The following is a 25970-nucleotide window of genomic DNA, read 5'->3' as shown; positions in this document are numbered from 1 at the left end:
GCCCGGCGGGGCCGGCTCTTGCTCGGGGCGGCCAATCCCTTCATCCGCCCCTCCCTCCCGCCTTCTCTCCCTCGCTCGGAGCACGGCAGCGCCCAGCACCGGCCCGGCACGGCACGGCACCGGGGACAGCTCTGGGCTGGGGTCCCCTGCCAGCCTGCATCCCCATCGGCACCCAGAGACCCCCACCCCGGGAAGGGTGGTGGTCGTGAGTGGGCCACCTCCACCTGCCTGGCTTGGGCAATTGCGGTTTAGTGGAAAAATCCCTGGGGACACCAGGACAGGAGGGTTTCAGAGGGGACCAGAATGTGGCTCATGGCACAGTGGAGGTAAAACCTGTGCTGTCCCCTCACAGGAGCTCTGCTGACACCCCCCAGGTCCCTGGGCTGTTTTTGGGACTGTCCAACCCTGCTGTATGCCTGAAAATCCTGCAGGACGAGCAAACAGGAAAGCAGAGCACCACAGACAGCAGGGAAGATGTTTGTGTGGAAACAACCTCATTCATTTTATGAAAAAAATAAGGCAAAACCCAAAGTTATCCCATAGAGTTTGGGATACAAAGATGTAGAGTTTGCAGAGGAGGGAATTGTCTGCATTCCCAGGGGGATTCATCAGGGAATGATGGCAGTTGTGATGGGGAATTCAGGAAAACCCAGGAGAGGTCCAGCAGGTCGTGGGACCTGCATTCCCCACTCCTCTCCTCTGGCCTTCCCAAGCTCCCAGCAGGAATATCCTGGAATACTCAGCCCTGGACAAACCTGATGAGCAGCAGGAAACTGCACAAGGCAGGAGGTGGCTTTGGCTGCTCCACTTAGGAAGGGCTGGGTTTGGGGATGGAAAGTGGCTATTCTGGCACCTTGGGAGGATAAACTGGCTCTGGAGCAGCCCAGGCTTTGCAGGGAAAGCCACTCAGGGTTTGCATCACTTCTGTCCCCTGCCCCAAGCTCTGCATTTCAGATCCTGAAGTGCCCCCAGTCCTGGCCACGTGAAGGCAGGGATGGATTTAAGGAGCCTGGAGTGAGATCCCACTTTCCTGCCGTTGTGCCCAGGACCTTTTCCACCCCAACTCCACAGCCCAGGTGAGCAGGAGGGGATGGAACACCCCAGTGCAGCCCCCATCCCAAACCCCTGCTCTCTGCCAGCCCCAGGCTCCGTGGCTGCAGCAGGAAAATCCTTCCCCTCCCCTCGTGTCCCTGTGGAAATTGAAATGTCAGATGTGAATCCTCACCCTCCCCTCGTGTCCCTGTGGAAATTGAAACGTCAGATGTGAATCCTCACCCTCCCCTCGTGTCCCTGTGGGGCAGCAGTGACAGACACCAAGGGGAGAGCCCAGGGATCCGAACAGAACTCAGGCTGGAAAAGGAAAGGAAACACAGAGCACCAAAGGATCTGCAAGACTCCAATTCACTCTCAGGGGTGCAGGGAGGGCCCCAGTGGCCCGTCCAGCCCCCAGAATCATACAGAGCTGCAATATAGAGATCTCTCTATGTATATATTTATAGGTATGTATATATTTATAGTGCACTGGGTTAGAACAGCCGGGCCTGCTTCTTCAGCTCGTTCCTCTTCCACAGAGCCAGGCGGTCGAACTCGGCCATGGTCATGCCAAAGATCTGGTAGAATTCCTCCTGGGACAGGTGCCTCTGGGGAGAAACAGGAGGCTGGGCCAGAGCTGGGCACCTGCCAGGAGCTCTGAGGGCATCCCCTGCTCTCTGGGACCATGGGGTGACACAAGCCCAGCACTGCTCCCCTGGGAAGGGAGGGACCTGCCTCCCTCCTGCCCCTGCCAGAGGCACAGGGGAGCAGAGGGAGCCCTGTGACAGTGCCCTGCCACTCGTGTGCCCTGGAGCAGGTGTGGAGATGCTCCTCACACAGCCATGACCCCCACACACTGCGTGCCAGGGCCACCCCGTGGGATCTGGTCCCTCTGTGCCCTGATTGTCCCCAGTGCCAAAGGCTCCTCTCACCTCTAACCGAGTCCTGTCCACGTCTTTGGGCAGCTGGTTCCTCCCCCTCGTCTTCACCAGGAGCAGCTCGTAGGGGTAAATCTGCACAGGGACAGGGACACCGTGGGGCAGCCACGAGACACTTGGGGCACCCTTGGGAATGAGGGCAAGGCCTCCTGCTGTATTTAGCAGGGTTTGGGTGGCACAGCTGCCTCCAGGGCTTGGATGGGACAGGGAAAGGTGGGAGCTGCTCTCAGGGTGGCTCTGGGACAACCTGCTCACTCTGCAAAAGCAGGAATGACCCAGGCAGGGGTGTGAGAGGAAACCACCAGCACAACCCCCTGCTCTGCTCCTCGCCCAGGGGACAATAGTGCTCAGCAGCACCTGGGACCTGCAGGAGGGGAGGGGCTCTGCTGTGAGCTCCACAGTCCTGGGATGGGGCTGTCACGTCCAGGATGGAGCAGAGCAAATGCAGAGGGCTGAGCTTCCCTCTGAAGAGCCTGGGGACACACGGACACATCCCTGGGGCTCTGGCTGGTGGCCTCTCCTTGCAGCAGAAGGGTCTTACCTTGTACTCTGTGGGGAGAGCAGAAAGACAGCCATGAGCCACACCTCTGGTGTCACCACCCCCAGCCCCCTGCAGCCCCCTCTGCAGAGCTGCCAGGGGGGTTGGCAGCTCCTCAGCATGGGCAGTCCCCGGGGTGCCCCCGGGTCCCCATCTCCCCCCTCACCTCGCATGCCCCAGTTGACGGCGTTGGTGCTGTCGTAGTGGAACAGCTCCGCGCTAGGAGGCTGCGGAGGGATGGAGAGAGAGAGGGGCACTGAGAGGGAGGCTCCTCCAGACACTCCAGTGGCACCTCCCACGCCCCCAGGCGGGGACACCGAGATCCCCACCCAGCAGCAGGGAAAGCGAGACACGAGGAGGTGAAGTGACAAGGCCAGGTCACAGGGAGGCAGGAGCAGAGCTCCTGATCCCAAACAATTCCCGGGATATAAAGTAAAGCTCTTCTGCTGGAAAGCAAAACCAGCACTCCTCTGGATTTGCCCTGTGGGAAATCAGGGCAGACACTGCCTGGACAGGACACTTTGGATCCCAATAAATAATGAGTATTAATGATAATAATAATTTTGGATTGGCACAGGGCAGCAGTGACAGCAGGGATGCAGAGGAGGGGGGAAAAGGATGGAAAGGGAGCACTGGGGACTTGGAGGAGCCTGGGAGAATGGGGAAGGCCTGGGAGAAGAAATTTGGGAATGCCTGGGACAGGGGGGAATGCCTGGGAAAATGAGGAATGCCTTGGAGATTGGGAATGCTTGGGAGAAGGGGGAATGCCTGGGAGATTGAGGAATGCCTGGCAGCAGCAGGAGGCACTCACCCTGTGCAGCCCGTTCCTCCTGTAGGCAGGAAGGGAGGCTGACTTGGAAATGAGGGGATCTGCAAAGAAGGCACCAATTCCATCAGGGAAAAAGCAGCAATGAGCCTCACAGCCCAGGACAGCCCTCTGTGCTCCCAGCTCTGTCTCCTTCCAGCTCATTCCCAGCCTGGGCTGATATTCCTCTCCCCAAATTCCCTTCCCGTGGCACCCTCCCTCCCCACCCTTCAGAGCAACCCATTCTCCTCTCCCAGCTCCCCCTCTCCATCCTCTCTGCCCTGCTCCAGCTCTATCCTAGCCCAGGCTTTCAAGGGCTCCTTTTGGCTTCCCTTCTCCCCTCCCTGGTCCCAGCACCTCCTCCAGCTCGGGCTCTGGACCCCCAGGAGGAGCTGGGGAGGGCTCGGGTCAGGCACTCACCGCTGTCAGCCAGGTAATGGGTGCGGGGAGCTGCAAGGAGAGCAGAGCCACTGTCAGGGAGGGCCAAGAACCCCATCCATGCACAACTGCCCATCCCCAGCCCCACAGACCCTCCTTGGGGCTTCCAGGAGCTCCCAGGGCTGAGGGGCTCCCTGAGCATCCCCAGCCAGCTCCGTGAGGGCAGATGTGCCTCGAGGAAGGAGAGCATGGAGTGGACAGGGCCAGCTGTGCTGCCAGGCTCTCAAGTGTCCCCCCAGGCCCCAAGGGCAGGGCTGGGGACCCTGGGGGCTCTGTCAGAAGAGGAGGGCGAGCGAGGCAGCCCTGGGGTGCCAGCCCAGAACAGGTGACAGCACCTGGGCATGGCCGTGCTGCCAGATCTCCAAGAGATCATTCAGCCATTCCAGGTTGCCCACTGGGCAATGCCCCATCCCATCTGGGGCACAGAGGATGGATGGGGCCCTCCAGAGAGGAAAAGAGCCCAGCTCCATGCCCAGCACCTCTCATCAGCTCTTTCCTCATCCTATTCCTCTCTCTCCACTCTGCAAGCCTCCCGAGGGGCTGGGGCTGTGCTGGGTGGGACAGAGGGACAGAGGGACAGCCTTACAGCCATTGAGGGAGCCCTCGTAGCCCGCTGTGTGCAGGGCCTCCCTGCTGCTGGCCGAGCTGCGAGGGGGGGTCCAGGGGTCTGCGTAGGAGTGGGAGCGAGCCTTCATCTCCTCCCTCAGGATCAGCCTCCCAATGCCACTCTGGATCTGCCAGGGGGGAAAAGCCACCTGTCACCCTTCCTGTCCCTGCCCAGCCCTCTCTGGCACACCACAGAAGGGCACAGCATCCCCTGGCATGGGCTGGGCATCTCCTGAGGATCAGCTGCTGGGGTGGGGGTGCCTCAGCTGGGGATGCTCTCCCCTCCTTCAGAGCCCCTCCTGGGGGTGGCCAGGAGGGGACAGATGGCTGAGGGCAGCAGGGATGGTGGTGGCACCTTCTCGGGTGGCAGGGCTGGGCTGAGCCTTCTCCCCAGAGCCAGCTGGGGACAGTTTGGTGCTGGCTGTGCCCAGCAGGGCTGGCACTCACCTTGTGCATGCCCCGGTCATAGCCATCCTCCTCACCACCTGAGGAGAACCTCCGGGCCCGGGGAGCTGCAAGGAGACACGTCAGGGGTCAGATGGGGACAAAAGTGGGGGCAGGCAGGGAGAAGACAGTCCCCAGCTGTGTGGGGACAGCTGGCTCCCAGACACTCCTTGGGTTTTGGGGTCACCTTGGCAGGTATCTCAGCCCAACCCCACTTTTGTGTCCAGACCCAACTGAAAACAGCGTTTCCTCCCAGAAAACGTGGAGCAGGAATGGGTTTCCCTTTCTCCCAGCCCCAGGGGAATTTGTTACCTTTGGGTGAGCCCTGGAAGGACCAGTACTCTGACTCGGAGTGGTAGTAGGGGTCAGGGGAGTAGGCAGGGCTGTACTTGGATGACTGAGCAATGTCCTCGCTGGTTTTGCTCTTCGTGGCTGCAGAGGGGGTGTCTGCAGAAGGAGAAGGCAGAGCCAGGGTGAGGATCTGCAGAGATCCCCCCTAAACCAAGGCAGATCCTCTTCCCTCCCCAGGACCGCCAGGGATTTCTGTCTGGGCACAGAGCAGAGCTGGGAATAATCAGTTTTCCAACTGCTGACACCTCCGCCAGGGTGCTGAGGCAGACAGTGGGGACAGTGACAAGCAGGGGATGTCACTGATGTGGCTGGGAAGGGACCCAAATGGCTGAGAGCCCACAGCACCACAAGTGCTGGCTCCTGCACCGTGCTCATCCCAGTGCCAGCAGTACCACCGAGGTGGCTGTGCTGTCCTGTCCCCAGGAGGTGACAGAGGGGATGGAGGAAGGCTCAGCCCCAGCAGGGACAGGGAAAGGTGGCAGCAGAGGGGCTCTGGCAGGGCTGGCTCCTCATGGCAGGGACACACAGGGTGCTCAGGCTGGGGACAGAGCCTCGACAGCACACGGGGGAGCCCAGGGGGGAGTTCTGCTGCACCAGAGGCCAGGAGGGTGAGAGGGGAAGGAGCAGCAGGGACAGGAGGTGGCAGAGCCATCCCACACCTCCAGCAGGCACAGGGACCCAGCAGGTACTTACAGCAGCAGGAGCAGGCAGCAGCGGGCGGTGGGAGGTGGCAGGAGGGAGGGGAGAGCCAGGGAGAGAGAGGAGACACAGTTACTGCTCAGGGGAGCTGCTGTCCCTCCGTGAGCAGGAGCAGGTGGGGACAGAGCAAGCCAGCCCCTCTGAGAGCCACCAAACACCGAGGGCCACCAAGCACCGAGGGTCACCCAAGCACCCTCCCCAACCTGTAACACCCCCAGGCCTGTTTCATGCTGGAGCAGCCACCCACTATGGGCTGCATTTTCTCCAGGGCTCCATGTGAAACTGCAAATTGGTTTTTTCATCCCTTTTCTGAGGCTGCTCTGACTCTCTTATCCCACCAAGGCCCTGCTCCCCTTCCCACAGCCATCCCTGGTGTCCCTGCCAGCCTTTGCTGCATCCCTCACAACAGGGACGTGGCCCAAAGTCACACCTGTCCCCTGCTGATCCCTCCCTGCTGCCCAGAGCAGGAGCATCCCACCAGAGCCCAGCACCCACACCCTGATGCCTGCCCCATCTCCCACCCAGCCCCAAGGATGCTGGTCCCCTCCCCGGGGTGACACGGGGACAGGGACAGACAGCCAGACCGGGGACAGGGACAGACAGCCAGACCATACCGTGCCGCTTGTAGATGGGCGGCTTCCTGTAGATGTTGCTCTCGCCAGCAGCTGGTGGGAGAAGAAAGGGAAGAAAGAAGGGGAGAGGGAGGTGAGCGTGGGCGAGCTGAGAGCGCACAGGACACGGGTCCTGCGGGTGCCACCATCCCCACGCCACGTTTCCATCTCACAGCAGCCTCCGAGCCCTCGAGTGCCCCGGGAGGGCTCCGGGAGGCTCCGGGCCGGCAGCCCGGGCACGGGAGCGCGGACCCGGCTGCCCAGGAGCGCCAGGACATGCAGTGAGCGCCCAGCGACAGCATGCACCGGGGCGGGGGCACAGCCTGCCAGCCGGCAGCGAGGCACCGTGCTCGGGGTGCCAGCACTGGCAAGAACCGCCTGCGAGCTACCTGGGGCGAGCCAGCATCAGCCAAAGCCTCTTTCCGCAGCACAGAGAGAAAAGAGCGAGTCGGGAGGGAAAGCGAGCTGGAGCAGGGAGGGGGCCATCCATAAACACCGAGCCGGCAGGGCAGGGATGGGATGGGCAGGGATGGGATGGGGTGGGAGCGGAGCTGGGGGAGCCTCCCGGTGTCCTCAGGGCATCGGCGATGCCTTGGGGAGGGTGCCAGGCTTTTTGGGCACGGGGAGATGCCACAGCTGGGTGGACGGTGGGGGGTTCTGACCCCAGCGAGGGGCGATGGGCAGCTCTGCCTGCTTCCCAACCCCCTCTCCCTTCCTGCCCGCTCCGGCCCCGTCCCCGTGGGCTCTGCGTGGCCGGGGGCGGGGGGTGGCCCTTACCTGGTGGCCCCCTGCAATCCCTGCAGAAGGGGAGCAGGCATCTGGCAAGCCCAGCAGACACTGGGGGGAGGGAGCGGCGGGCCCTAGGGGGAGTATAAAATAGTCATCTGTAGCGGGTGGGGCTGGAAAGGCCTCTGGCAGACACGCTCCGGCTGGTGACCCTGGGGGAAGGCAGGGCAGGGGACAGGCTCTCACCAGGGCACTCATCTTCGTGTGGGGAGCAGTGGAGGGAGGGCGGGGAGGAGGAAGAAGAGGGATGTTGCAAGGATCGAGCAGACTCTGGGCGGCTTTGCGACCTCCAGGTGGTGACAGGGGGGAGGAGGAGGAGGAGGAGGGTTCAAGCCGTAGGTCCTGTTTATGGATGGCCTCTCCCAGGGGTAGATCCTGCTGCCAGCTGGCTCTAGGCAGGCGGCGGAGCGAGGCATGCGACACAGCGGGGACGGCACATGCGGGCATGCCACGGACACGGCTCCCCGGGCAGCGGGGCGCTCCGGAGCCTACCTGGGATGTGGAAATGCTTGGGCGCTTGGTATGAGGTTGGAGTGGAGGACCTCACATCTAACTGGCTATAGTAGGGGGAGCTGCGCCCGCTCTCGGTGCCTGCGCGGGGCCGAGCAGAAGCAGCCGTGAGTGACCGAGAGAGAGAACAAGAGGCAGAAGAAAATGGGTGTTAAATGCAGCGGTGTTAGAACAGCGGGGGCCACCCGTGTGAGGGGGGATGTGCGCCGGGCTGCGGTCCGGGAGTGGCGGTGATGGAGCGGGGGAGAGTTCCCGCATCCCCGGGATGCGGAGGAAAGCCCAGTGCGGGGCTGCCGGGAAAGCCGAGCGTGCTGCAGAGGCAGTGCTGAGCCCTTGGCGGTGCAGCAGGGCTCTCGGTGAGCTCAGAGTGTTCCAGTCCTTCCTCCGCAGCCCCAGAGGACAGGAGGCACGGCCCAGGCACGCCCTGCTCCCCGCCGTGCTCCGGACTGGGCGTGCATGTGCGTGTGCAAGGAGCTCCCCGGGCACCAGCATCTCCTGCACACCCCTCCCAGAGCCACCAGGGCAGCTGAGGGGTCTTCACCAGAGCTGGAGGTCTCCTGCCTCCCACCCCGTCCTGTCTGAGCCCCAAATTCCCCTTGGCCTCTCCTTGCTGCTCGCAAGAGTTTGGAGGACCAGGGGATGTGCCGAGCTGGGCACTGCTCCCGCCGTGGGCCACCCCGGGCCTCCTGCTGCTCGCCAGAGGAGAAAGCACAGCAATCCCAGAGATATTTGTGTGATCCTCTCTCCCCCTGGCGGCTGGGCTGCAGCCCAAATCCTCACCTGAGCGGTAGAAGTGGTGGGGGGACCTGGGGATGGTGGGGGACATGCCCTGGCGGCTGTAGGTGGGGGAGTCGATGTAGCCAGGGCTGGAGGCTCGCCTCTGCCTCGGGTCAAAGCTCTCGTAGATGTCCTGGCGTGGGGAAGGCGTGGAGAGCGGGGTTAGACTGGCAGGGGGTGTCCCACGGGTGGGGTCCCTGCCTGGGGGTGCTCTGTGTGTGACACTGGGCAGTGGCTCTGAGTGTCCTCTGAGGCTGGAGGGGTCCCCAGCCTGCCCTGCCTCCCCCTGCCAAGGCACAGGCAGCAAAGCCTGGGTTTGGGAGAAGGTGACAGAGGTTTTGTGCCTGGAGATTGTTCCCTTCCCTTGAACTTGTTCCCAGTCACTGGGCAGAAGCTGCACCCTGGGGCCATTCTGCCAGGGAGGGCTTTCACCCTGCTCTCTTTGGGGCCTGAAGGACACTACTGTCCCCCTCCCTCATCTCCCCACACCCTGGGACAGCCACCAGCCCAGGGGTACGAGCAGCAGAGGCTCTGGGCAGAGGGACATCCTGGGGCAGCAGCAGGTGACAGACCCCAGTGCCCACAGGGACATTACCTGTGAGTATGGGGAGAGGGTCCCCAGGGACTGCAGGCAGTAGGAGGCAAAGTGAGGAGGAAAAGAGAGAGAGAGAGAGACAGCACATGGTTAGGAGGAGCAGGGACAGACTGGGGTCCCACAGCAGCTGGATCCCCTGGGTTACACTGGGGGTGCAGCCAGAGCTGAGGTGGGCAGGGAGCCCTGGCCAGGAGAGGAACTGGCAGGAGCAATCAGCAGCTGCCACCTCTCAGAGAGGAGGAGGCACACAGGGCCATGGCCACGCTGCCTGCACCATGCTGGGTGGGCTGCAGGACACCAGGCTTGTGGCAGACCTCGGGGTGGGGATGTGAGAGGTGCTGCTGCCAAATCCTCTTCCAGCACCCTTTCAGGTGCCCCCCTGTGTGAGCTCCTCTCCTTCCCTGGACTCCCTGGGCTCACCCAGCAGCCCCAGCTGGGCAGGCAGGACAGTCCTGTGCCTGAGCCTGCCCTGCTCCCAGCCCTGCAGAAAGGCACTGCCAGCCCCTTCCCTGGCTGCAGGGCCAGCACCCACAGGGCAGCCCTGCCCCAGAGCTGCTGTGCTGGCTGCCTGCAGGATTGCCTGCCAGGGGCTGGGCTCAGGGCTGTGAGGAGGGGTGGATTCCCTGCCCATCACTCCTCTCACACAGCCCTGTCTGTCCCTGCACATGCCCTGAGCTCACTGGCATCTCTCTGACCACAGCAGCATCACTTCGCCTCCATCACAGACCCTCGCCGAGCCCCTGGGCCAGGCCCTGCCCCACTCCTGCCTCCCTGCACGGCTCCCCCTGGCATGGACAAGCCCCCCAGAGCTCTGCCCAGCCCAGGGCCCGTTCCTGCCCCCAGCAGGGCTCCTGCAGCCTCAGTACCTCCCCATAGCTATATCTCTCCAGCGTCTCGTCCGACGTGTATCTGTGATAGGGCTCGTAGGAAATGAGGTCGGGACGCTGCACCTCATAGATGGCTTTAATCTTGGGAAGAGCTGCCAGGTCTTTGTAATTAAGGATCTCATTATCCACTTTAGCCTAGGGAGAGGGAGAGACAGACACAGAGATGGAAAGGAAGAGGAGGAGAGAAGGGAAGGGAAGGGAGGCTGGAGCGCAGCATGGAGCCAGCACAGGGCAGACAGAGCCCACTGCCACCCCAGCAGCAGGGACAGGTCAGAGGAGAGGCCTGAGAGGCAGCAGGGGGAGGGCAGAAGAGCTGGGGGGGCAGGACTGTGCCCCTGAGTGCTCCTGAGCTGTGCCATGGCACTGGTGGCACAGCGTGCTGCAGGGACAGGGGGATTTATCCCTGCTGTCCCCAAATTCTGGGCTTGTCCCACTCAAGAGCAGCTCTGGCAGCTGCTGCTGCCACCCCTGGGGAGGGGCAGGCTGGACTTACACAGATGACACGGTTTGGGGAGCCAATGCTGGAGCCAGGGGGCGAGATGGAGGTTTCTGACGTCCTTCTGTGCTGTGGAGGCACAAAGGGGGAGGGCAGGTGAGGGCAGGGCAAGGAGGGTCCCCTGAGCAGGCAGACTGCTGGCTTGGGGCTGAATTTCACTGTCCAGCCCCAGCCACGGCCACCCACCATCCTCTGGGCAGCCTCAGGAAGCCACTCCAGATGTGGGCACTGCCAGAACAGTTCAGCAGGGACTCAGGACAATGGCACCCAGGACGTGCCACCTCTCAGATGCCCCTCACCCTGGTGCCTACCTTCAGCTTCTTCTCTGCTCTGGCTGCCTGCTTGCAGATGGGGTGCCACACCTCAGAGCCTGCAGGGCAGCAAAGGGACAGTGCTCACTCACTGTCACCCCCTGGCAGGGCTCAGCCAGGTCCCCCTGCCACGTCCCTGCCACCTCCAGCAGTGCCACAGGAACACGCAGGGCAGTGGGGACTGAGTGTCTGTGACAGGGAATGGAGCAGGGCAGGGGCCAAACCTCAGCTGGGACAGCAAACTCAGGTGGATTTGGGGCTCAGGGGCAGGGCAGGGCTCATGGAGAGCAGTGGGAGGGGATCCCTGGCACTGCACACCCAGAGACCCCTCCTAGTGCCAGGAGGACCCAAACCAGCCCTGCTGTCACACGTTACCTGTCAGGTACATCTCCTCTCCCTCTGTGAACATCTGGTGGCAGCGCACACATCTGGCACAGGTGGGGTGGTAGTGCTTCCCTCCTGCCTGTGAGGAGAGCGGAGAGGAGCCCTGAGCCAGGCAGGACATGGTGACCTGGCCCTGTCCCCTGTCCCTGAGTGACCCTGCCAGCCCACTGCTGACCAGCTGAGCAAACTGGGGTGGCCCTGGAGGCCTCCACATCCCATGGAGGAACCAGAGACGGCTTCATCCCCATTGGAAACCTGCTGGGCTGTGAGCCACACCAGGAACTTCTGCTCTCCTCAAAACCTCCCACAGCAAGCAGAGCCAGGGGTGCCAGGGCAGCAGGGACAGTGTCCCTACACAGCTGGCACTCTGGGAATGGCCAACACCCTCTGCAGCCAGGCTTGGCACTGGCTCTTCCTCCAGAGATCTGAACAAAACCAGCAAATTTGGCCCCAGATATCACAGCAGGGAAGTAGCAAAGTGCCACTGTCGTATTTTCTGAAAAATCCCTTCGCCAGGATTTCTTCTCCTGGGAAGCTGAGAAGCCTCAGTAAAGAATGACAACAATAATTATCTGATTGCTGCTCCCTGTTTGGCTGCTTTGGAATGTGATCTGGACATTGTTTACCAACAGGTCATTGTTGGATTGATTTCATGTGAATTGTTTTTACTTAATGACCAATCCCCATCAGCTGTATTGGACTCTGAGGAGTCAGTCATGAATTTTTATTATTCATTCTTGTTAAGCTTTCTGATGCATCCTCTTTCTTTAGTATAGTATAATATAGCATAATATAGCTAAATATAATATACTAATAAATCAGTCTTCTGAGAACATGGAGAGATTCTCATCTCTCACCTTATCCTGGGGACCCTCACAAACTCAACAGCAAAGGGAGAAGAAGGACCCCAAAGACCTCCCTGTCCATCACTGCCATCCATGGTGGCATCCCTGGGCAGCCCCTGCATCCCCTGTGCCATGGTGACATCCCTGGGCAGTCCCTGCATCCCCCCATGCCATGGGGGCATCTCTGGGCAGTCCCTGCATCCCTCCCTGGCTCTGCCAGAGCAGCTCCTGCTGCCCAGCCAAGCCTGCCCTGATGCAGGGCAGCCGTGCTTGGGTTCCTGCCCTGCCAGGGGGTGCTGCAGGGGCTCGGTGCCCACCGGGAGGGTGCAGCAGCCCCGGAGCAGAGCGGGCTCGGCAGCGGGCAGCAGTGCGGGATGCGTTTCCAAGGCAACAGGCAGGCTGCTGGCACAGGGATGGGCTGGGGAGGGCTGGGGACACCCAGGGCATGGCAGCAGCTGCTGGGGGCTGATCTCCCCCAGCCCCAGATCAGCCCCAAAGGTGTCCCAGCTTCAGATCCAAGGGCTGGTGTTGCTCCCCCCTCTCCCACCCTCCGGAGGAGCGATCAGGCTGTGACAAAGCTGCTGCACGGTGCCCAGGGATAGACGGTGGCACCCTGGCACACCTCCCCGGGGCAGGTCCCTGTCACAGCCCCGGCACTCACCTCCAGGACGCGGCCGCTGATGTAGCGGTCACAGGTCTCGCACTTGATGCCGAACTGGGCGTGGTAGTCGGACTCGCAGTACGGGATGCCATCCCTCGGGAGAGGCACAGAGGGGTGAGTGCCAGGCGAGTGCCAGGCGAGCCCCTGGCACGCCCCAGCCCCGAGGGGGCACTCACTTGCTGATGTACTCGCCGGTGAGGATGACCCCGCACGTTTGGCACTTGAAGCAGCTGACGTGCCACTGCTTCTCCAGGGCCAGCAGCGACTGGCCCTGCTTGATCTCCTCCTTGCAGCCGGCGCAGTCTGGGGGGACAGGAGGGGACGTGGGCACAGCAGGGACACCCCCAGCTGCTGTGTGACAGCCCTGGCAGTGCCCTCACCCCCAGAGGAAAGCCCTGCCCTGGAGGATGAGCCAGGGATGATGCTGTGTCACCATCATCTTTTCTGTAAAATCTCTTTGCCCAGGATTTTCTCCCGGGAAGCTGAGAAGCCTCAGAGAAAAATGAAAACAATAATTATCTGGTTTGCTTCTCCTGTGCTTTGCTGGTCCAGCTGTGTTGGGACTCTGGAAGGAGTCACGAGTTTTCATTAGTATCTCTTAGCCTTCTGTCTGTATCCTTTCTCTATTCTTTAGTACAGTTTGGTATAGTATTCTTCTATATAATATAGATCATAAAATAACGAATTAGCCTCCTAAGAACAGGGAGTCAGATTCATTCCTTCCTCCTCTGTCTGGGGAACCCTGAAAATACCACAATGCTGTTCCAAACACCCTGCTCCTGAGGCAGCCTCGTGGGGATCATTTCACTGTGGCAATCTGTCACCTCTGCTTGTCCCCAGCACAGGAGAGCTGGGACCTCGGAGGTACTGCTGGCACCCAGCCACAGCCCTGAGCTGGCCTTCCCTCGGGGTGACCAGCCTGAGCCAGGCCAGCTGGACACCAGGAACAAATTCTTATCTGAAACAGTGACTGGGCACTGGAAGGGTCTGCCCAGGGAGGGGCTGGGCTCTGAAACCCTGCCTGGCTTTCAAAGAGCCCGGATGTGGCACCCAGTGCCAGCGTGTAGCTGAGGAGGAGCTGCTGGGTCACAGCTTGGACTCGATGACCTCAAGGGTCTTTCCCAGCCTGGTTTGTTGTGTGCTGGGCTGTGGGAGGGCCCTGGTGGGCTGGCAGGTGCCCAAGGGTGGGAAGTGTCCGGCAGAGGAAGGGCTGTGCTGTCCGGCCCGTGTCCGGCCCTCCTCCGGCCTCTCTTCCTCCCCTGGCTCCCCGCAGGAAGCACATGGGCTCGGAGCTCTGACCTTGACTCCTCCTGTCCTCCCCTCCCCTGGGCTGCAGGGCTGCCTGGAGGGGCTTTGCTTTAACCCTGTCCCTGCCACGGGGGAAGCAGGAGCAGCCAGCCCAGCCCAGGCTGCTCTGTCCCAAATCCCTGCCTGGAAGATTTCGGAGCCCTGCACAAAGGCAGGATCTGCTCCCTCCTTCGGGTCCTGCAGGGAGAGGCTTGGCACGCTGCTCCTGGGGATGCCTTCCCTGTGGAATGCACCACAGCTCCCTGCCACCCTGCTGGTGGCACTGCCAGAGACAGGCGTGGTGTCCTCAGGTAACCCTGCTGCAGGGAAGGCGATGGGGAGGGAGAGGAAGGCAAGAGGGAGGCAGAGCCTGGCTCCAGGCAGCTCTGGGAGCCCATGGAGGAAGATGAGGGAATTCCTGACCCCTCCATCGAGGGCTGGGGGGGAGGGCAGCTTAGGGGCTCACAGGGGGTCCATCACCACAAAGCCCACCACCAGCAGTGCCACCATGGTGACAAGGACCACGGGTGACACCCTGTCCTGGCTCTGGCCCCGGCTGCAGGACTCTGTGTCAGGCACTGACCTCCACGGCAGGAAGGGAAGGTTCTCCCAGCCTGGGGTCAAAAGCAAGGTCAAACCCACCCTAAAGAGCTTGTCCATTGCTCCAGCTGACTTTTAGGGGATCTCTGGGGTTCACCAAGGCAAGGAGATGAGCAGAAAAACCCTTTCAGTGCTTGCAGACCCAGCAAGGAACGCCAGTGCTGTGACAGCCCCAGGAGCATTCCCAGGGCAGCCACTCAGACACAAGGCAACTGACTTGGAGCAGCTTGGACACAGCTCCAGAACCTCCCCATGGGCTCTGCCAGGGTGGTGGCACCTGCCCAGGTCACCAACAGGCCAGGGGAGTTTCCAAAACCAGCTGCAATCCTGGGTGGAGCTGCAGGACTGCCCCGTCCCTCCTCCCAACCCTCGGTGACACCCTGGCTCTGCAGAGCGACCCCAAACCTGTCCTGTCACCCTGCAGGGACACGTGGCCCCTCTCTGTGTGCCCAGCACAGCACAACTTACGGCTGGGCCCGTGGATCTTGATGGGCTTGGTGCTGAGGAGGGCGTGGGAGCAGTTCTGGCAGACGCAGTCCTTCCCGCTGAACGTCACCTTGTCCCCGATGGGGAACGGCTTCCTGCGGCCAGGGACACGTGGGGAGGGCTCAGCAGCACCCCCGGGAGCTCCTCCTGCCCTGGGGCCAGCAGGGAGCTCGGCAAGGGCCTCTCCAAGGGGCCAGCAGCCCTCGGTGGCAGCTGCCACTCACCTGCAGGTGCTGCAGACAAAGCACTTGGGGTGGTAGGTCCTGCCCAGGGCAGAGATGACCTCGCCGGTGATGAAGTCCCCGCAGCTGTCACAGCGGGTCCCGTAGAGCTGCTGGTAGTCGTGGGTGCAGATGTACTCCTGGTTCTTGAAGAAGAAACCCGACTGGGCCAGGTCGCAGCCGCACACTGGGCAGAGGACACGCAGCCATCACGGCGGGTCCCTCTCCAGCCTCCTGCAGGCATCTCCCAGGGCTTCCTACCCCTGAGGGTTTCCCTCTCCTCCTGCAGGCATCTCCCAGGGTTTCTTATCCCTGAGGGTTTCCCTTGCCTCCTGCAGGCATCTCCCATGGGTTTCCCTCACCTCCTCCAGGTACCTATCACTGAGGGTTTCCCTCTCCTCCTGCAGGTATCTGTCTCTGAGGTTTTCCCTCTCATCCTGCAGGCATCTATCTCCCAGGGTTTCCCATCTCCAAGGGTTTCCCTTGCCAGCCGAGCTCTGGGGTCTCCCACAAGATGTCAGTGTCGGGCTGCGGGATGGGGCCGCTCCCGCCGGGGATCCCGCAGCGGGCAGGGAGCCCCTGCACTGCAGCGCTCCTGCAGCGCGCACGGACATGGGCACAGCCCAGGCATCCCCTCCCGGACCTGCTGAGCCTGCCCGGAGCTCAGCCCCTCCGCGGTGTGAGGAAGATGAGGATAGGGCTGGGAGTGCCCCAGGGACAGCTGGGGAGGGGTGTTGTCCCTGCCAGCTCCGTGCTGAGCCACCTGCAGTCCCGGCCATGGAGCCGTGCCCTGATGGGAACAGCTCCTGGGAACACCCAGAGCTCTCCCTGCTCGTTTTTCCATGGGTGTCCAGCCCAGCCTGGACTTCCTCCCTGCTGTGGGAAGTGTGGGTGGTGCACAGCCCATCACAGGAATCCAAGCAGACATGGCCAGCCCTGGCCTCAGCATCATCTCCCTCCCACGGCCTCTCCAGCCAGAGGGACCTGCAGAGCAGCAGAGCCTGGCACTGGAGTGGCACAGGGTGCTCCTGGGCACCATGTCCAGCTCATCTTGCAAGGTGACAGGGTGGGGAGGGGACCACAGAGCAACTGGGCACCTGCTGGCACAGCCCACCTTGGTCTGGGTTTGTCCTTCAGCCCCCTCTGTCCTGTCCCTGTGGGGCAGCCCTGGGTGACAGGGGACAGCTGGACCTGCTGCTGCAGGGGACAGGGATGCAGCTCCTGCCCTGTGCAGCATCCCCTGGCCCAGCTGCTCCCTGGGGCACCCAGCAGGGGAGTCTGGGTCTCCCAAACATCCTGTGAGCAACGAGAGACAGGCCAGCAGCTCAGGGACAGCATCAGAAAGCAAATGCAAGGTAAAATAAGGCTGCTCCATGCCCTGTTTGCTGTGGGAACAGCACATCCCCTGGCTCACTCCTGTGCCCGCTCCTGGGGACAGGCAGCGGGGCTGGAGCCAGCCAGAGGTGGCAGGAGGTGAGAGCTGTGAGGGAAGGTGAGACAGGAGGATTTCCTCTTATTATTTATTCCCTTTCACTTGGAAATCGGGCAGTGAGCTCTGCCAGGGTCTCCCTGCTGGCTCCTGCTCCCTTTGAAGCTGTCTGAGCTCTTTGTCTGGATGCTCAGCTCCTGCTGCAGCCTCCAGGCTGAGCTGGGAAAGGGCAGTGAGCTCAGCACGGGGCCCTGCAGGTGCAAGTCAGCCCTGAGGGCATCCCGGGACAGATCCCCCCTCCCAAAAACCTGGGGCTGCCACCCCCACGGGGGACAGGGCTGCAGCAGGGTGGGCACAGCCCGGGGAGTGTCACCTGCAGCCAAACCCTCTGTCCTGGCAAGAGGGTGACCAGGGGGATGGGGATCATGCTTAGCACAGGGAGCTTGGAAGAGCAGAGGCCTTTAAAGAGCCCTGGAATGGGGAATTTTACAGCCTGCAGGAGCTGGCTGAGAGCAGCTGCTCCAATAAAGGGGCTGAGGAGCAGCAGCAGCTCTGCACCATGAGCTTTACAGCCCTGCAGCTCAGGAGGATCCAAAGAACCTCTCTGCTGCACTCCTGCCAGCCCTGGGGGGCACCAGGTCCCAGCTGCATGCCATGGGACGGTGGCAGGGACGTCACAGGGATGTGCCACCCAGCCCCAGCTCTGCCAGAGCTGCTCTGGGCATCTCCCCACCTGGCTGCCTCTCAGCCAGGCTGGCACTGCCTCCTCCCCCTGCTCTGGGAGCAGCTGAAGGACACAGTGACTCCCCCAGGCACAGATGGGCACCTCTGGGACCTGCAGGGTGTCCCAGGACAATGGCACTGGACACCCAGTGGTGTCACTGGCGCTGGCATCACTCAGGGCTCTGCCACTGTGCCACAACTCATCCCCCTGCAGCTGCCATCTCAGTGACCAGGCAGGTCTGTCCCCAGGGCTGTGGGACATCCTGGCCAGGAGCTTTTTGGGGGCTCTCGTCCTACCTTGGCAGGTGAAGCAGCGGATGTGGAAGTGGTTGCTCTGCACACGCACGACCTCGCCCTTGCAGGTGTCCCCGCAGCGGTAGCACTGGATGGCAGAGGAGCTGCTCCCAGGGTTGTAGGGGTTCTGCTGGTAGGGAACTGCTGGCAGCAAGGGGGGAGGCAGGAGAGAGGGGAAGGCTCTGTTAGGATCTGGGACATGGCCAGGTGTCACTGCACTGAGCTCAGCCCGGTGGCTGTGACAGGGCCAGGCCAGCTCTGAGGGCAAGGGACAGCACCCAGGGATGTCACTGTCACATTTTCTGAAAAATCTCTTCACCAGGATTTTCTCCTGGGAAGCTGAGAAGCCTCAGAGAAAAAGGAAAACAGTAATTATCTGATTTATTTCTCCTGTGTTTTGCTGCTCTGGAATGTGTTTGCACATTGTTTACCCACAGGTGATTGTTTGATTGGTTTCATGTGAATTGTTTTGACTTATTGGCCAATTACAGCCAGCTGTGTTGGGACTCGAGTCACAAGTTTTTCATTATTATCTTTTAGCCTTCTGTCTGTATCCTTCCTGTATTGTTTAGTATAGTATTAGTATAGTATTCTTTGATATATTATAGTTCATAAAATAATAAATTAGCCTTCTAAGAACATGGAGTCAGATTCATTTCCTTCCTTCTTCTGGGAACCCTGCAAATACAGGACAGTGACTCTGAGATGGGAGCCCAGCCCTCTCTGGATTTGGGATTTCCCTGCCCCACAAAAGAGACTCACAGGCCTGCAGTGCCAAACTCTGTGTGGGGCACCCTGTGGTGACAGCATCACCCCAGAGCTGCCCAGGCGCTCTCCTGTCCCCAGAGCAGGTGCAGAGGACACTGCAGGGACAGCCCCCACTGCTGTGCCAGCCCTGCTGACCCTCAGAGAGCTCCGAGCTGGCAGCAGCTCAGGAAGGAACTGCTGGGGTCTTGGAGCTTCCACTTGTCTGCTTAGGAGCTGGAGGAAGGAGACCCTTGTCAAGGAGCTTTCAAACACCACAGCAATGGAGTGCCTGGCCCTGGTGGGGCTGTCACCTCCTCAGCAGGGACAGCAGCCCAGCCCCACAGCTCCTTCAGAGCAGGGAGGTTCTGGGGCTGCAGGGAGCGCAGGAGCTGAATTCCTCCTGCTGCAGACAGAGCTGGGCTTCACCTCCCCTCCTCACCCCACTGTGAGACCACACAGGGATGCCCAGCAGCCTCACCCCAAGCTCCAGGGTGAAACCCTCCTGCTCCATAGGGATCCTTCTGCTGTCTCAGGGCAATTCCCAAACACATGGAGCAAACAGAGCAATTCCTGCTCTCCCTGCCCCTCCCAGGAGTGCCTGGGCTGGGCAGGAGCTCCAGCCAGGCTGACACCACGCCAAGCACCACAGGATTTATTTGCTGTAAGATTTCCGACAGGGAGTCACAATCTGGGCAGGTCAAGCAGCAAAAAGGAGGATTTCAATGGGCCAGAGCTTTTCTGACCCAGGGCTGAACTGCATTCCCAGGAAGAGAAGAAGCAGCTGATTGAGAGCCAGCCTGTGAAGTCCCTGCAGGGCAGGGAGAAGGGGCACAGGACAGAGGAGATCACTCATCAGAGGCTCCTCGCTCACCGAGGGGCAGATCAAGTGACAGGGAACAGAAACAGCCCATTATCAGCTTCAAAAGCCAAGCAAGAAAAGTCAAAATGACATTGAGACTGTGGCACAGCAAAACCCCACTGCCTGTGCCAAGTGCCCAGAGCCACAGGGGCTGAACCTCCTGGAGCTCAGCTCCATCCCTGGAGCTGCTGGGAATGGGCTGTGAGGAAGCTGCCAGTGCCTCCTGCACGGCTCAGACCCAGCCTCCACTTCCAGGAGCTGCTGGGATTTCCCTTCCCTGCAAGCCCAGAGCTCTCAGAGGTACCTGAGGCACTAAAGGACACCAAGGGCCAGCAGAGGAGTGACAAGGCCTGGAGCTAGCCCAGCAGAGACTAATTAGTCTAGACCTAAATCACTCTGGGGTCCCAAACAAAAGGAAGGGAGCAGGGAACCCCCACCCAAGAGACCAGGAATGCAGCACCTCCTGTGATGGTCACAGGTGTAATGGGTGCCCAGGAGCTCTGCAGCTGCCTGAGGGGACCAAGAGGTTTCCCAAGGCTGGAATAAATCAGGGATCTTCTCTGCAGGGGTCTCCAGCAGAGCAAGAGTTACAGAGCTGAGCCTTCCTCCCACGCACCCACAGCTCACACCCTGGCCCAGAAGGAAGCCAAGCCCTGGGACACAGCCATGGAAATCCACAAAGCTGGAGAGGAAAGCAGGACAGAGGCGGGGGGGAAGCCAGGAATTCATCCACACTGAAACATTCACAACAGAGAAAGGGGGGAGACCAAAATAATAATAATAATCTGTGTCGGAACACGCAGGCATCACTCGGTGCGGGCTCCTGGTCTCCAGGGAAAACTTCCTGGTGTCCATAGCAACACATCCAAGCCCTCGCTGGTCTGATGGGAGAGAGGCAGAGGAAAAGGAGCTGAGGATGGCAAAGATGTTTTTAGCTGTGCTCCAGAGCTGGCTCTGAGCCACCACTGCTGGCTGTGCCCATGGGGACGGGTCAGGACCCGGCTCACGGCACCCTCACCCTCCTGCTCTGCTCAGCGCTGCCCAAAGCTCCCTGATTTGTGCTGGACTCCCAGGCCAGGCTGGAATTGTGTCCAGGAACATTGGTGCATTGTGTGCCTGTGTGGCAGGCAGCAGCTGCCCGCCTGGTGGCCCCGTGCAGGAAGTATTACACACCCCAGAGCCCCCAGCACAGGGCCAGCTGAGCGGGGCAAAGCTCATTACACCAAATAATCCCCTAATAATGTAAATAGCATTAGTGGCCTCGCAGGCTGGGATTCAGCAGCCCCGGAGAGGGGGTGGGAGCTGCCCAAGGAATGCCATAATCTGCCCCCACTTTGCTCAGAGCTGCTCTGGGCCAACAATCCACGGGTTTGTGCTCCACTCTCAGTGCAAAACACGCCCAGGGCCAGGCTCCTGTGGGGCTGTGCCCGTGTCCTGCCTGGCTCCTGGTGGGCTCTGGGTACAGCCAGGCAGGGAGCTGCCACGGGGCTGCGTGGGCACTCGACAGATTTGCCAGTGATCCGGATTAAGGTGGCACCTCCGGTCAGGGATTGCTGCCCCGGGGTCAGGCAGCGGTGCCCGTGCCCAGCCAGGGGGTGACATGGGCAGGGGACAGCCCCAAACACCCCCCAGGGCACAGGGGACAGCCAGTGCGTGACCTTGGGCAGGGGACAGTCCCCAAACACCCCCCCAGGACACAGGGGACAGCCAGTGCATGACCCTGGGCAGGGGACAGCCCCCAGACACCCCCAGGAGGGCACAGGGACCCTGCCCAAGGGCTGCTCTGAGCTCACAATCTGTGCAATGCCCTCCTTGGCTTTGGGAGGGTCAAGGACCTTGTTTGGTTTCCTGTGCTCTTCCTGCCCCTGTCCAGCCCTCCAGCAGGATGGGGAAATGCTGAACCTCTGGAACACTCTGAGCACTTCAGGAGTGGCAGAATAACTGGGAATAGTTTCCATTTGGAGGGGTTGCTGCTCACCACCAACACAAATAGCAGGGCACAACAAGCTCAGAACAAGCTCCCCCAACAGCTTGGGTCCCCCCAGACAGCCCCAAACCCCACAGCCCCACATACCCAAGAACAGCAAACCAGGAGCAGCTTTCCACGAGCACCCAGAGGCATTTATAAAGATCCATCCCCCTTCCTTACAGGAACCAGAGCAGGTGATTCCCCTTTCCCACCTATTTCCCTCTTCCAGCCCATTGGCTCTCCAGGAAGGTCTATCAGGGACAAACTGCTCCAGGTGGGGTTTGGATCATTATCCACAGGGAACTGGAAATTCCCACCCAGCCCTGCTGCCAGCAGATTTGTATCAGAGCATCTCCACAGGAAGATGGGCATGCCTGGCTTAATTAACAGTAATTAATATTTACACAATGCTGTGAGAGCCACAGGTGAAGGGGACTGTGGCAAAGCAAAGCATTCACCCTGAAATTAATAAGGAGAGGCAGTGCCACCATGGGAAACTGAGGCTGGTGGGTGCCAGGGGGGATGCAGGGACTGAGAGCTGGCACCTACAGCAAAGAGGTGCCAGCATGGGATGGATCCAGCCCTGGGGTGTGGAGGGAGGTGTGGGTGTCACCGTGGGATGGATCCAGCCCTGGGGTGTGGAGGGAGGTGTGGGTGTCACTGTGGGATGGATCCAGCCCTGGGGTGTGGAGGGAGGTGTGGGATGGATCCAGCCCCTGCAATGCTGGATGTCAGCGGGATGCTGACAGATGATGCTGGCAGGAATCTCCACAGCTCCGTGGGGCTGAACTCCCTTCCAGCAGCTTCCCAGTGCCCCGCCCAGTGCAGCCTGGCACCGAGCAGTGCCCACCCCATCCCTGCAGGCTCCCTGAGGTTGGAAATCCTCTTCTCAGCCCTCCCTGCGGGTGGTGGCACCAGCGCGGCACAGGCGGGGGTGGGATGCGGGGAGGGTGAGGAAAGCTGGGCACTCCCGGTGGGAATTGCCGGTTGGCACTCCCGGTGTGCATTCCCGATGGATATTCCCGGTGGGCGTTTCCTGTGTGTATTCCTGGTGGGAATTCCCGGCGGGCACTCCCGGCGGGCACTCGCGGTGGGCACGGCTGGCACTCCCCGGGAAGGGCCGGTTCCAGCTCCGGGGCTGGCAGAGGAGCGGGGCTGGGGGGGCTCAGGAAGAGGAAGCCCGGCCCCGGCAGCCCCGGGGGCTCAGGAGGGACAGTGAGTGTCCAGGAAGGAATTCGGCTGGAAGCGCTGGAGCTCAGGGAGAGGCCGGGCTGAGGCAGCGGGGATGGGACACAGCGAGCCGGGCTGGGGACACGCAGCGAGGCCGAAAAAACCTCTGCTGGGATTGGGGACAAGGAGGGGACACTGCAGTGTTGGGGAAGGTGAAACAGGGAAGCCTTATCAATATGATTGCCTGGCAAAAGATTTGGAGAATATGGAAACTGTGAGATTGAAATGAAAGCAGCTCTGAGATCCCTCAGTTCCTGAACACCTGGAAAACAATGGCATGGCTGGCTGAAGGGAATCCCCTTTGCATGGAACAACACCCTGTGCTTGCAGACAGCTCCAAGGGGCAGAGCAGATCCTGCCAGCTTGGCAGAAGGGGCCAAAGAAGAGTTTTTAGGGTTTAAAATGTAACACAGAGTGGTAATGTAATGATTCTTATAGGCTGTATGTAAATGCTGTAGGATTTGTGTGTTGTGGTTAGTGAGAATGAGAATATTCAGCACAGAAGAAGATATTGAATTGGAATGGGAACCTCACTCTCTTTGCCTCTTTCTCTCTCATCCTCTTTACCCCTCTCCTTTCCTCTGTTTACAGTTCTAGCTGTGGCTGGCAGCTCCCAGCAGAGCCCTGCACTTGGCCCTTTGCAATAACCCCAAGCTCCAAGCCCTGCCTTCAGAGATCTCTGCTCTCCATCCATCCTGACCCTCCTGACCCCCGACACTCCTCCACTGCAGCAGCCTGCACCCCCAATCCCCTGCAGGGGACCCAGCTGGCTCCCAGGGTGAGGATTTCCCTCAGGCAGAGCTGGGCTGGCTCCCAGGGGTGCTGGGGAGGAAGGGTGGGAGCTCCAGGGCCACGGGATGTGGGTTTTTCTCATCAGCAGCGGGGCCAAAGGCTCCTGCCTGCTGTCCTGCCCTGCCAGGGCTTGGCTGCAGCCCCAGGAACACCCTGGGAAGGAAGGGGAGGCAGGGCTGGCAGGCAGAGGATGCTGCTCCTTCAGCAGGCAGGGAGAGCCTGGGGCTGTGCCCCGTGGGGCTGCCCTGAGCCTGGCATGATGGAACGTGCCTGCTCCAGGCACAAATCCCAATTAACCGGGCTGGAAAGGACCTCTGAGACCAGCCCAGGTCCCTGCTGAGCAGGGGGATGCCAGCAGCACAGAGCTGGGTGAGGGAGCCAGCACAGGCTCAGCCAAACCCCCTGAGATCAAGGAAGGGCTCAGGAAGGGCTCAGCAGTTGGGGTGCCCAGCTCTGGAGGTGAGCTCAGCCCTGCACGGCCACCTCAGTGCTCAGGCACTGCTTCCACAGAGCTCCCTCAGGTAAAATCCATTTCCATCCAGGAGAAAAAGCCACATTTAGCTCTGGACAAAAGATTTTCTCTCCTGATCCCTCCGCCCAGTGAAATCCAGGAGCATCACGTGGTTCCTTGTTTAATATTTACATTTTTAAGCCGGGGAGGGCCGAGTGCTCCTGATGGGCTGAGGGCAGGTGCCAGTGGGATCTGCACTGGGGCAGTCTGAGCCTGCAGCAGCTCCTCCACTGCTGGCACTGAACCCCTGAGGCTGGGACAGTGGCCTGGGGGCACTGGGGAGCATCCAGAGCAGCCCCTGGGCTGTTCCCAAACCTGTCAGTCAGCTCAGAGTGTATTCCAGGCAGGATTAGAACCCCCTCCAGCCCATGCCAGCCTCTCCTGGCTTCCAGGCAAAGCCATCTGTGGCTTACAGCTAAAAACCCTCTCCTGCCACAGCTCCTAATCCAGCCCTAGGCTTCCCTAATTAGATCAGGACCAATTATTGCCCCCAGCTGGCTCACAGTGGCCCCTTGCCCCTCACTGCTGCCACTCCCTGGGTGGGACACAGGACAGACGAGCCCTGGGTGACACCAGGGAGCTGGAGTGGCAGTGCCACCATGGCAGAGGGCACGGGGCTGGGGAGGCTGGGCATCCCAGGGGCTCCACTGTGTCCTGAGAATTCCACTGCATCCCAGGAGTTCCTCTAAATCCCAGGAATTCCCCTGTATCCCAGGACTGCAGGGAGCGTGGCTGGATGCCCAAACAGGTGCCAGAGCGTGGGGAGGGCACGGCAGCACAGTGCCAGGGTGGGAGCTGGGTCACACGGGGACATCCTGCACAGACAGACAGGAGGAGGTCAGAAACGCACACAGGAGACAAGGGAGGGAAGGAGACAAGGAAAAAATCAAGGGGAGAGAAGGAAAACAAGGAAAAAAAAAAACTAAAAAAAGCGCCAGGGCCCTGCCTGCAGAGCAGAGTTTGCTTCTGGCTGCGTTTGTGGAAATTATTCTCCAAATAATGGGGGAAGCTGTGATGGTCTGCCCAGGCTGACCTGGCTGCAGGGCTGCCCCTGCCTGCCTGCAGGATGTTCACTCACATCCCACACAGGCAGGGCTGGAATGTGCCAGGGACACCCCAACCCCCCCCACCCCGGGGCTCAGAGCTGGCCCCTCCTGCCTGCAGGAACCCCCAGCCCCACCTCGGGTGTCCTGAGGGATCTGGGACCAGATGGAAGCACTGAGTGCTGCTGGGATCTTCCCAGACCCCCAGGAAAAAGAGGGAGAAGTTGTTTTTTCCCCTTCTCAGAGCTGCGGGGAGATTTGATGACCTGAGTGCTGACAACAGGAAGGCACAGCCGGGCTGTGAGCCTGCCCCTGGGCTGGGCAGGGCCAGGGACACGCTGGATCCTGGGAATTCCACTGCATCACAGGAATTCTACTGCATCCCAGGAGTCCCACTGTGTCCTGAGAATTCCACTGCATCCCAGGAATTCAACTGCATCCCAGGGGTTCCACTGCATCCCAAGAATTCCCCTGAATCCCAGGAGTTCCCCTGCAGGGTGGTCTCAGGGGCACAGCCCCTGGCAGCAGGCACTGGCCACCTCTCCTGCACTGGGAGCCCCAGGGCAGGAGAGGTGGCCGTGCCTGAGGCTGGGCCCAGCCCCAGCCCAGAGGATTTCAGCTCTTTTCAGCTCCAGCTGGGCTGGACAGCTGTTGGGGGGTCCAGGCAAGGGGCTGCACTTGGGTCCTAAAGCTGAGGGATGTGAGGAGTGAAGAATCCAAGTGCTGGCCAAAAGCTGAAAGCCTGAGCTCATCCCTTTGCTGGGGCCAGGGTTCCTGCAGAACAGGGGCTGTGCTCAGTGCTGGGACACAGCCCTGGCTGTGTGGGAGTGCAGCGAGCCCGGGGGGGATGTCCCTGGCTGCCAGAGCCACCCCCAGCCTGGCCAGCAGCAGTCTGGGCCAGCTGGAGCACCAGGGACCCATCCCAGCTGAAAACCCCCCCAAAAGCCCAGAGAGAAAGCAGCAAAGGGGCTCTCCGAGGAAGGGGAAAGGCAAAGGAGCTGTCAGATGTGGCATGTCCTGCTGGGCACCGTGGAGGCAGTGCCAGGGTGGCCAGGACAGGAGGTG

At 61.0% G+C, this 25970-nt stretch overlaps 1 protein-coding gene across 6 annotated transcripts in view; it reads right to left on the bottom strand.

Annotated features, from left to right (window-relative positions):
• Positions 1–1385: 1385 nt before the first annotated feature.
• The window catches only part of ABLIM3 (actin binding LIM protein family member 3), a 40885-nt gene continuing 16300 nt past the window's right edge, over positions 1386–25970 (bottom strand). The window contains exons 2-23 of one of the 6 annotated variants that reach the window (XM_050979757.1): positions 17758–17898; positions 15312–15495; positions 15070–15182; positions 12891–13017; positions 12715–12808; positions 11200–11287; positions 10825–10883; positions 10511–10582; positions 9997–10152; positions 9131–9160; positions 8539–8668; positions 7741–7839; positions 6466–6516; positions 5114–5248; positions 4805–4869; positions 4338–4485; positions 3734–3763; positions 3320–3378; positions 2675–2735; positions 2512–2519; positions 1965–2045; positions 1386–1640 (exon numbers count right to left, since the gene is read on the bottom strand). In XM_050979757.1, coding sequence (XP_050835714.1) covers positions 1527–1640; positions 1965–2045; positions 2512–2519; positions 2675–2735; positions 3320–3378; positions 3734–3763; positions 4338–4485; positions 4805–4869; positions 5114–5248; positions 6466–6516; positions 7741–7839; positions 8539–8668; positions 9131–9160; positions 9997–10152; positions 10511–10582; positions 10825–10883; positions 11200–11287; positions 12715–12808; positions 12891–13017; positions 15070–15182; positions 15312–15495; positions 17758–17898 — 2045 coding nt within the window. In that variant the 3' untranslated portion in view covers positions 1386–1526. Of the gene's footprint in view, positions 1641–1964; positions 2520–2674; positions 2736–3319; positions 3379–3733; positions 3764–4337; positions 4486–4804; positions 4870–5113; positions 5249–6465; positions 6517–7740; positions 7840–8538; positions 8669–9130; positions 9161–9996; positions 10153–10510; positions 10583–10824; positions 10884–11199; positions 11288–12714; positions 12809–12890; positions 13018–15069; positions 15183–15311; positions 15496–17757; positions 17899–25970 lie in introns of all 6 variants that reach the window. The other 5 variants (XR_007778756.1, XR_007778758.1, XR_007778757.1 and 2 more) reach the window with 5 other exon arrangements.

This window comes from Serinus canaria, chromosome 13, assembly GCF_022539315.1.
Source record: "Serinus canaria isolate serCan28SL12 chromosome 13, serCan2020, whole genome shotgun sequence".
Lineage (NCBI taxonomy): Eukaryota > Metazoa > Chordata > Aves > Passeriformes > Fringillidae > Serinus > Serinus canaria.
This window is presented reverse-complemented; position numbering and strand designations above follow the sequence as displayed.